This window comes from Microtus oregoni, unplaced genomic scaffold (assembly GCF_018167655.1).
Source record: "Microtus oregoni isolate MIOR12 unplaced genomic scaffold, Mior012 000008F_ref0000371, whole genome shotgun sequence".
Classification (NCBI taxonomy): domain Eukaryota; kingdom Metazoa; phylum Chordata; class Mammalia; order Rodentia; family Cricetidae; genus Microtus; species Microtus oregoni.
In genome coordinates, this window is record NW_024543067.1 from 6453589 (window position 1) to 6464833 (window position 11245).

At 45.9% G+C, this 11245-nt stretch overlaps 1 protein-coding gene across 5 annotated transcripts in view; it reads right to left on the reverse strand.

The window, feature by feature from the left end:
• The window catches only part of Ptpn3 (protein tyrosine phosphatase non-receptor type 3), a 109677-nt gene that overhangs the window by 35165 nt on the left and 63267 nt on the right, over positions 1-11245 (reverse strand). For all 5 annotated transcript variants that reach the window (XM_041656975.1, XM_041656973.1, XM_041656976.1 and 2 more), the window contains 3 exons: positions 8488-8551; positions 7078-7250; positions 3066-3200 (listed from right to left, as the gene is read on the reverse strand). In XM_041656975.1, the coding sequence (XP_041512909.1) occupies positions 3066-3200; positions 7078-7250; positions 8488-8551 (372 nt within the window). The remainder of the gene's footprint in view (positions 1-3065; positions 3201-7077; positions 7251-8487; positions 8552-11245) is intronic.

Sequence of the window (11245 nt, forward strand, 5' to 3'; positions counted from 1 at the left end):
GGGTGCTTAGAAAGCCAGACCCAGAGCTGGGTGTGGTGGTACACACCCAGAGCTCCAGCACTTGGGAGGATTGAGTGTTAAGGGGCAGTCAGGGGAATTAATGAGACCTTGTCTCAAAAATAACCAAAACAAATGTCAGAGCCAGTGAGGTCATTCTTACTCCAGTAGAATCCATCCAGGGCAACACAGGTCTCTGACACATTTGTGTAAGTGATATGGCCGTCTCAGTGTAGAGATAGGCAGAAATAAGCCTTCTGGTCAGGGAGTATTGATTAAGGATGAGCTACGAAGGCTCAAGCCATCTTGAACTTTTCTCACCAATCCAACAATGCACACTGACAGGTTTGGAAAGCAAAGTGTGTTTGTGATGCTATGAATACCATTGGTTAATAAAGAATTGCTTTGAGCGGACCTATAGCAGGGCAGAACAGAACTAGGTGGGGAAAACTAAACTGAATGCTGGAAGAAAGGGCGCAGTCAGAGAGAAGCCATGTAGCCCCACGGAGACAGACGCTGGGATTTTACCCAATCAGCCACAGCCACGTGGTGATACACAGATTACTAGAAATGGGTTAAATTAAGATATAAGTGTTAGCCAATAAGAAGCTAGAGCTAATGGCCAAGCAGTGTTTTAAATAACATAGTTTCTGTGTGATTATTTCGGGTCTGAGCTGTCAGGCAGCCGGGAAACAAACAAGCGACCTCTTACAACATGTTTGTTATTCCTCAATGAATTTCCTTTGGTCCAAGACGTAAAATTGACTTTAGAACTTGTGTGCATGAGTGGTATATGTGTGTTTGTGGGGGTGGTTGTGTGTGCTCATGCATGTGCATGTATAGGTCAGAGGTTGTTATCGAGTGACTTCTTCTGTCACTTTCTACCTTATTTTTTGAGGCAGGGTCTCTCAGTGAACTTGGCGCTCATCAGCCCAGCTAGGCTGGCTGGCCAGCCCCTGGGTTTCTCCCATCTCTGCCTCCCAGAGGTTACAAGCATCTATGTCTATGCCTTGCCTTTTGATGAGAGTGCTAACACCTGAACTCAGTTCTCCTGTTGGCACAGCCAGTACTTCACACAGCCATCTCTGCAGACCAGAGACGCCTGGTTTTTCTTTAATGTTCTCTGTATTCAACGCCTGGAATGTGATGGCATCAGAACGCTACCCTGTTCTCCATTGTCAGCCGTAGTCAGGTGACCTTTGATAAGTCCCATCTCCTCTGGGTCTCAGCTGTACTCACTCCTGAGAGTGAGCCAGAAGAGACAGCGTTCATGGAACATTTGGGACTGCGCCTGGGTGCCAGGCCCCGTATCTCCTATGTGTTTCCAGCTTTCCTTTGTCAGCTATTTCTCTCTGGGATTTTCAGAGACTTGCAATCCCCCTGCTCCTGCACAATCAATAATGTGCATCCATTGTGGAAGCAAGATGGCTCTTGTGACTCCTGGGAGATGGATCTTTAATTAGCAGCGAGAGATCCAACCTTGCTCTTCTCCTCGATCTCATCTGGGGCTCTCTCTGGCTCCTTGACAAATTCCCCATAAATTAAGCTGGTGCTTTACAGTGTACATGTCATCACCACTGCCCAGGACACATGGCTCCCTGTGGAGGGTCCTTTCCTGGCATGCCTCATGTCCCTTCAGTGCACAGATCCCAGCTAGGAAACGTTCAGGTTCCACCCGTCTTGCAAGCCACACTGCTAATCCTATGGAGCCAGGGTACAGTCATTCCTTGCTTCAACTCTCCTGTTGATGGTGCTTGGCCTTTTAGGAGACATTCTCAAAAATGGCTGATATCTTTGTGGACCACTAAAATAACTAATACAAGATTCCACATGACCCTTTTCTGAAATAACAAAACACTCATGCATTATTCCATTTGTAGAAAACTTAGACCCCTGAGGGTTTCTTTTCTCTTTTCATTTTTTATCCTTTTAAATTCTTTATCATGAACTTCTTAGAGCTTAAAGCATTTAAGATGCTACCACAGGCTATATGATTCTAAGGTGGACATTACAGCAGGCCTCACGTTCCAAATGTTACCTTTTATTTATTTTGCAAGGTTGTAGAATGAAACCAGAGCTTGCACATGCTATGTAAGTATACTTCATCACTAAGCTATGCCCTCAGGCTCCGCCCCAATTTATTATTATTACTAATATTTATTACCGTTGTTCAAGGCAGGGTTTCTCCATGTAGCCCTGTTTTTCCTGGAACTCACTCTGTAGACCAGGCTGGCCTCGAACTCAGAGATCTGCCTGCCTCTGCCTCTGGAGTGCTGGGATTAAAGGTGTGTGCCACCACCATCCAGTGATTTATGATTTTTTTTTTACAGAAGCACTTCGGGAGTGTAGTAGTTAGACAGGAGGGATTAGTGTCTGATATTCTAGCACATCAGGGTAACTGTGGTGCTCAATAATCAATTGAGTATTTCAGAACAGCCAGCAGAAAGGATGTATGTATGTAAAATTGGACCCATTTATTTACTTGTCTGTCTATCTATCTATCTATCTATCTATCTATCTATCTATCTATCTATCTATCTATCCGAGTTTGGGTCCATGTAGCCTGCCTATCCACCTACCTATCTATCTATCTATCTATCTATCTATCTATCTATCTATCCGAGATTGGGTCCACGTAGCCCAAGCTGGCCTTGAACTCTTGATCCTCTTGCCTCAGGCTCCTGAACGTTAAGCTTACAAGTATTTATTACCACATCCAGCTACTAGAAGGGATTTTAATAGATTTTTAAAAAATCTTTAAGAAACTTTTAAGTTTAAAAAAAAATGCTATTTGTCTGATAGATATGACAGTAAAGTTGTCCTGAATACTACACATGTATTGGAATATCACAATGATTTCCCGAAATATGTGAATTTATTATTATTATTGTAAGGCCACTTTAGCATTTTTCAGTATGGAAAGGGTCTGTCTGGCTCCTTCTGCAACATGGGAACGCACATGAGAAGTCTGACTGTAGGCAATCCCTGTTGAAGGGTTTAAAGCCGACATTGTATCTTTAAAGAGAGAGGGTATCTGCAACTGGCGCACAGCATAAACGAGAACATACCAGTTGGGGGTGATGGGTGGGGACCGAGAAGGCAGGCTCTTGGTTTCTAGCCGTTCCACTGATAAGGACCTCCTCATGGTTGGATTCCACACCATCCCTCCGATCACCTTTTTGCAGTATTGGTTATTTAGAGACCTGAAAAACCAGACACAGTGTTACTTTGCACACAGACATGTCCAACAAGAAAGCAAGAACAACATCCATTAAATACAGTCTGCCAAGGCACCTTCTCTGAAGGCACTGACTTAGCACCCAGTGATACCAGCCCCGGTCACACCAGCTAGGTTACGAGGAGTGGAAGCAGTCGGTTTCCAGAGTGCCCTTTTAAAAATTTTTAAAGGTTATTTTATGTGGGTGTGTGCACACCATGTTGTGGTGTACTTGTGGGTGTCAGCAAACAACTTGCAGGAGCAGTTTTCCCTTTCCACCATGTGGGTCCGGGGATCGAACTCAGGTTATCAGGCAGTAAGTGCCTTTACCTATTGAACCATCCCGCTGGCCCCAGACTTCCAAAGACTTCCTTTCTTGTTCTGGCTTTTCTTTAGGTTACATCTGGTCTTTTGGTGAAAATGGTCTCCACTACTTTAAATAGTTAAGCTGCTTCTAGACTACAGCCAAAGCTACCAGGTTAGAAGGAGTGCCAGAATAGCACAGACCAGCGCAGCTCCAATAACTTCAATGGATCTACCTCACCTGCCTCCCACTGGCGTGAACAAAAGCATCATCATTCCTCCAGATGCTCCTGGGCCCCCTGGCCGGCAGATGCAGGGACCATCAATCACTGGGAAATCTTTGACAGAGAAGCCGAGGACGTACTTAGAACGGTTTCAGGTCATATTCTCTGAATATGTTATCTGAAGGATATTTCTGAATTTTATTTATAGTTTGAAAACTGAATTCCTGAGGAATAGATTGCCTTAGGAAATCATTTGAAGTCTGGTTCTGGCATTTCCAATTTTACCCCATGCTCTAATGTCTTAAATATTCCGTATATTTCCTTATGGCCTAAACCAACGGACTGACGAAAGCAAAAGAACAAAGAAATACAGCAAAATCCAGGTACCAATTTATAATAATGAATGCCACTGTCATGCTCATTGAAGTGCTAACTGCAGCATCACTAGGAGACCTTTTTCCCTGAGGTCGGGGCTATCAGAAGTCACGTGACCACTGATTAAGGATGTAAGATAAAAACAAGGGAAGCAGGCAGCGTGACTCCAGGGTTTAACATGGCAGATCCCTGAAGCAGGTGTCACGAGTTATTAATAGAAACTTGAAACCATTCCACGGTCTCCAGAAAATAACGATCAAACTCCCCTTTCACGGAACCTGTCAGAGGTTCCAACACACAGCTATACAGATGTACTCTAGAGCCAGGTGGGACCGTGGTTTCCTCGTCTGTGAAATGAAAGGAAGTGACGAGGGCTGGCCAGACGGTTCCGCGGGTCACAGTGCTTGCCACCAAGCCTGATGACTCAAATGCCACCGCTGAGACCCACAGGGTAGAAGAACTGGCTCCTAGAAGCTGTCCTTGGACCTCCATATGTGTACTGTGACATGCATGTGTTTCCCCCAACTCCACCCCGAAACATAAATAAGTAAATGTAAAAAAAAAAAATAAGTCAAAATTAACAGTATACTGAAAGAAGGTACCAGTAAGAAACTGATGACTTGTACCCCAAACTGTCTTCCATGCTTCCAGTGACCCTCTGTAGAGGATTCAAACCAGCTGCAAGTAGCCGGTTCTCACAAAATCCTTGCCCATTAGGGCAGGACTAATGGAGCAGAAGAGTCACTGGTAAGCCCTTCCTGAATTCCTAACTCACAAATCTTGAGAAAACAGACTACGGCTGCTGTCAGCACCAAAACATGGGTTTCCATGTCACAGAAGACGACCAGAACCCAGCACCCCATGCAGGCTGAAGAGGGAAAGAAGTCTGCAGATAATGAAACGGAGGCAGCAAACCAAAACTCAAGTGAGACATGGAGGATCTGAACTCACTCAGTGTTGGAAAGAACCCTTCAGTCCCTTCTATGCCACCTCCAACCTGCCTGGAAAATCGGGTCTAGCCAATCTGGCTTTTGTTTGCTTGCTTGGTTTTTCAAGACAGGGTTTCTCTGTGTATCCCCGGCTGTCCTAGAACTCACTCTGTAGACCACACTGGCCTCAAACTCAGAGATCCACCTGCCTCTGCCTCCTGAGTGCTGGGATTAAAGGCGTGTGCTGCCGTCGCCTGAGGTCTAGTCATTTCTTATTTGGAAGAAAACTGTTTCCTTTTAATGACCACATAAGCAGTAATATTATAACATCTTGGTGGGGGTAACACAAGCAACACACTGACAACAAGGAGCCCCCCACAAACTCCAAGTCATCTCATTGCAATTCTGCAACAGGACTGTAGTGAGATCACTACTTACACGGTCACTCTGCAGCAAGGAAGCTGTGCCAGGAGAGTTAACCAGTACACTTATGCCTTAGCCCAGTTATAGTTTGATGCTTAAGTGGTCAAAAACCAATTTTTTGTTTCTTCAACATGAACTTCTTGACTGCAAATCTGTCTGTCAGTCTGACCTGCTGCAGCACCTGAGTTTGACTCCCAGACTCTCACAGACAATGGGGACGCTAATCTGCTATTGCTGCTTCGGCTGCACAGCCTAGGTTCCTGAGGCTCACGGTGAGGGATGCCAGGCCTGGAATGTTCAGATTTACTTCCACCAGGGAAGTCCCCAGGATGGCATGACCCAGGGAGTGCCTAACAAAAAGGCACAGCCCCACCAGCTGCAGCTATCTGGGCTGTCAATGCTGGCACGGGGAAACAGTAGCAGGTGAGCCCTTGTAGACCGTGGGGCTATTGCTAGTGGCTAAGCTCACTGCACTTGGGTTCTCTCATCCAATGCCTCTGGCTGCCTAGAGGACCACCATGCAGGAAAAAGATTCGGTTTCCATGGTTTCCATGTAGCATCCTGAGTATGAGGCAGCTCTATAGGTTCCTCAACAACATTATTCTTATGGTCTACTCACTAGCAGAATATTGAATGCATATAAATACTAAACAGAACTATAAGGACTAAACACTATAAAAATATGTTTGTTCTTGGTTCATAAGAAATAATACCACCCCTACCAGAGGCCATTTACCACTGGCTAAATCATTATGTTACCTAATATGTGATAGGAAAGCCACTAGAACATTCTTCTCCAATTTCACATCAAATAATAGCTCATACTTGAGCCTTATTTAGAAAAAGCCACGTTCACGACAATCAATCACAATTCTGAAAAACCAGTAAATGACTTAGAAAATTCTAACAGCATGACAAACAATTTCTGTCGTCTCCTATACAAAGCTGTCTTAGAATAAACAAAACAAACATAAGCCCCAGTCACTTTATGTAAAGACTCAATATATATTATTTAAAAAATTATAATGTACATGATATATATATGTAAATTAATTTTACTGTTCTTATCATTAAATATTTTGAATATCACTCTTGTAGGTAGCATTTAACTCAGGTTCAGCGCAAGAATTAATGTAATTAAGTATGTTCCTTTTATAAACACTAGGCAATTGTCAATGACAATTATTATTTTGTAGCTATTATTGGCAATATAGTCCACAGTCACCACACTCTGGAAACCTCTATTCATTTTTATGGGGTGCCTATGAACTAATGTTGTGTGGGAGGGGTTGGCTTAGAGGCCTCCAGCTGTGAAAAGCCCAATATGCTGGCACCAGGATGACACTCAGTGTTCTTTAATTGGGAAGGGGTGAAGGCAACTGCAATTCTAGCTGTCTGAGAACTCAGATGACAGCAGGGTGGAGGGGGCAAAAACTAACGCAGGGAATAGGAGATGCATCTGAGCATAAAAGGGCACAGCTTCCCCTGGAGATGCTCAGCTGTCACTCATGAATCTAAAGTCTGAGGTCCAGCCTCAGAGCTGCCCCTCTGCCCAAGGATGTCCACGCCCCCTCGGGTAGCATGGATGGTTCTCCTCAAATATACTCACTTTTTGGGGTTCCTGGAGCCTAGAGTCCAGTACTGAGACAGAACACTCTTTTCCTGAGGTAGTAACTTCTTTGCCTGAAAGAACGAATGGTGCTCCACACAGGATTTCCACAAGTTTTTGCAAGATCGGTAATTTAGCATGTTGAAGGCCACGATATGTTCCCTGGATTCAGCCTGTAAGGAAGAGCAGCGGAGATTTCACTGCAAAGGTACAGGAGGACTAAAACGTACCAAGCTTGCAAACCCGCACGGCTGAAGATGTAACAAAGGGAGGGAGCAGACTTCAGGCACCCCCGACACCCCAGTGTCCCATGAGTATTTTGGAGCAGGATTGTCTCTACAGGTGTGATAATAAAAATGACCCGAATCCATGCCTCCTCACCATGTGCGGTCCTTCACAGACACCCTTGTTCCAAACCTGCTTCTAGTTCAAGAGGAAGCTTACTTGGCACTACCATCTGATAAACTTGGGAACTCCGCCCCGAGCATCTCTTTCCTGAAGAAATACTCTTCCACCAAGCAGGTAGTAGAGACATTATAAGCCTGGGGATTCTCTATTCCAGTGCTCACAGATAATAAGTAATCCCATCCCTGGCTTTGCCTTCAGTCTACCTGCATTTGGGTTTTCTGATTCCACATGCATTTTGGTGCTTCATTGACCCTCCTTGCTCTAGGGGTGGGAGTCAGGGGAGTCAGGCAACTGAGGTATTTGGTGCTTTGAGCTCTAGGGATCCCGTTTCTAAGGCCCCATTCACTGCGTGGGGTCAGTCTAAGGGCATATCATCTCTGAAACGTTGGGAAATGGACGCAGTGACAGCCAGCGACAACTATGCAGCATAACAAGACAGGGTGTGGTGTGGAAAGGGCAGGCGCCTCAGTTCAAATTCCAGCTCCTTCACTCCGAGGCTGTGGGAGCTCTGGCTTTCTTACTGAGTGTACTTCTGCTGTGGCTAAGCAAACAAACAGGGTTGTCTAGGATCCTGCCGAATGCTCTTGTGAGACCCAGGCACAAGCTATCATCCATGGAACACTTAAGAAAGGAACTGGCTGTATGGATGCTTCCTGCTATGCATCCCTGGGCTCTGCTAGGCGCTTAGGCTGAGCTCTTTTGCCTAATCCAAACGGCTCCCTGAGAAGTGGACACTACGTGAACATCTACAAGTAAGGTAATATGGGCTAGAGGCGGGGCCAGGGGAAGAGCCAGGATCTAAACCTAGAGTATCTGACTCTAAAGCCAGTTCGTTCTCCAACCAGAGGCCGACTGACTCACGGGGAGGACCACAGGGTCTGATGACCTATGGCCACTGCCTTTCCTTCCTAAGACACAGAAAGCCATCCCTGGGGGACTGGAGGAAGCCTTGACGAGGCAGCAAACACAGCAAGCACACAGCCAAGCGTGGGCAGAACTCACCTGTTTTTGCCGCTGGTGTATGAAGAACTTTTTTCTTTTGAAAGAAATTTTGAGTATGTTCACCCTGTAAAAGGCCAAGCAAAATAAAAGCACACATAACACAAAAAGTAAAACAAAACGCAAATCAAACAAAGACATTGGGGCTCAGCTGGGCTATAGCTGACCCCTCTTCTGCTTGGGTCCTCTATTTCATGATCCCTGGGAGTGTGCCTCAGCTGAACTCAAGGAGCGGACCGAGCTGGATCTCCATGGGGCCTCTGGATTGCGAGGCAGCTTTTAAATAACCAAGAGCGTGGGCCATGCGCACTCTTTGCTGTAAGTCTCTTTGTGGCACTGCAGCCCTGCAGGAGCTGGTGCCTACGTGGGGCAGTGTGGAGCAGAGGGAGGACAGACCTGGGTTGTACCCCAGCTCTGTTACTTAACAGCCACGTGTGAAAGAATTTCGTCACCATGTGCATGATACAGAATGAAAGCTACCAAGCAGCAAGTATTTTCACATCGCAGGGCACCGCCACGGGCTTTATAAACACTGCCTCTATCGGGTCTTGCAACAGCCACGAACGGTATTTATCCAGAAGAGGAAGCTGAGGTGCAGAGATGTCACTGCCTGGAGCCAGGCTCTGAGCTTAGGGATCAGACTCAAGAGCCTATGATTTTGGACCCTAGGGTATCTGCTGAATGGTAACCATCACAGCCTTTCTCACCGTGGTCCTATGATAATTTAGACATAGTAAGTATGTCATGTCCTTAGATGATTCTTAATATACCACAGGCTCTCAGTGTTGGTACTTTTCATTAAAACTGGTGAATGAGATCAGGGTGTGTGTGTGTGTGTGTGTGTGTGTGTGTGTGTGTAGGACAACAGTCTACCTAGGATGTTCTTCTTCAAGTACTGTCTACCTTATTCTTTGAGAGAGGATCTCTCATTTGACCTGGAGCTCACCAACTACATGAGACTAGGCTGGCTTACACGACCTCAGAGATTACCCTCTCTGACCCCTTAGTGTTGGAATTACAAATATGCACTAGTATTCTCAGTACATTAAAGAAATTAACTAGTACTCTTAAATAGATTGTACTCACTACAAGTCACTATAAATCCACACAGTGTTTTGGGGAAGTGAGGAACTCTATTATTCTCTAGGATCATATCAAGACCTTGATAAGAACATTCTAGAACAGAGAGCTTGAGTAAGTAAAGCGAGTTTATTCATGTGACATTTCCCCCAGTGGATCAGGAACACACACACAGAGAGCACACTTGCATTATATATTAAAAACAAACACCGAGTTTAAGTAACCTGCTGGTGGATACTCCTATTGAATAAGTGAATTTTCAGAGTGACTGCAGGCTAGTCATGTAAGGACCAGAAGGCTCTCAGAGCCAGTTCTTCTGAGGCATCCATCATGGTGCACGTTACACCCTGAGATGGGCAGGTCTCCTCCATACAGTTTGTGTTGAAGGGCACACACAGGAATTGCTATTTCACAGGGGTCTGGAGAACAAACTCATTCATTTTGGAGGAGTCCCTAGCCTTGTCTTGCTGGGCACAGACTGCTTGTGTGCCAGTGGCTTCAGATGGGGGTTCCCTGCTAGGTCTCCTGGGTCAGACTGTTCTGCTTCAACGCTTACAACTCCCTCACTGGCCTTTCTCCACTGGAGCGAATCTGAAGAATGCAGATGTGATTTCCAGGCTGAAGGCCCTACAGTGGGCTCCCTACTGCCCTCGGTCACAAGGAAAGATGCAATGTACCGAGTGTCTGGATGGGCTAGGTCCTGTGCCAGGTCCCAGGGACAGAAAGAACAAGACAGTGGGTACTGCAGTCTTAACATTTAATCTAGCGAAGGAGACAGGTATCAAATGGTGCACACAACCATCTCCCTTTGATCGCTGCAGCGTGAGAATGTAGTTCTCATTAGAACACCGAGGATGAAGTCTCCACTCCAGTGTCCTGTGAGGCTCTTGCTGTCCAGGTCACTCTCCAGCAGCTGGCTATGGCACACCATGCTCTAGCCTAATCCACCATCTACGTCACACTGACTGCTCTGTTCTCCCTTGTTTCCGGCGATATGCTCACTCTGTACCTTCTTCCTAGAATGGATCCCTGCAGTCAAAGCCTACCCTCTTTGGAGTCACTCTTAGAGGCTCTGAGCTCTTCCATACTGTGAGCCGACTCTGTTCCCCTTGCTGCTTCTATCCATTATTTTGTCACAGGTTAACTAACTGAAACAGCACTGGCCACAGAGACAGGCTTTGACAGGAGCTGGTTTGAAGTCGAAGAGTCACCAAGAATTTCCGAGAGAGCATCTGAAGGACGGGAGGGGTGCCAAGAGTCCCTGTCCGTCCTGACCCAAAGGCTTCTGTTTACCGGCTTGCTTTCGGAAGCTCTCCGCTTCCTTATGGGATCCAAATCTACCTTTAAATGTGATGTCCAGACCCAGCATAAGGAACTTTCGTAGATCCAGCCACAGATGAGGCGAGACTCAGGTAGCTTCTGGCTTATGGCACTGGGGGACTAGAGACACTTAAAGAGAGAATCAGGACCTTGCTTCCCTGCCTGGTCCTTTGCTCTGAGAAGGCCAGAGAACTCAGCAGGCTACACCCCAGCTATCCCAGCCTGTTGACAGTGAGGGGCTCGAGAGATCTTATCGCCTGTCCCACTGGCTCCACAGCAAAACCAAACAAGATAATGGCGTAGTTTTGTTGAAAATTAAATGCATTTAAAAGAAATCATAAAACCAGTGTCTTTAAGTGTG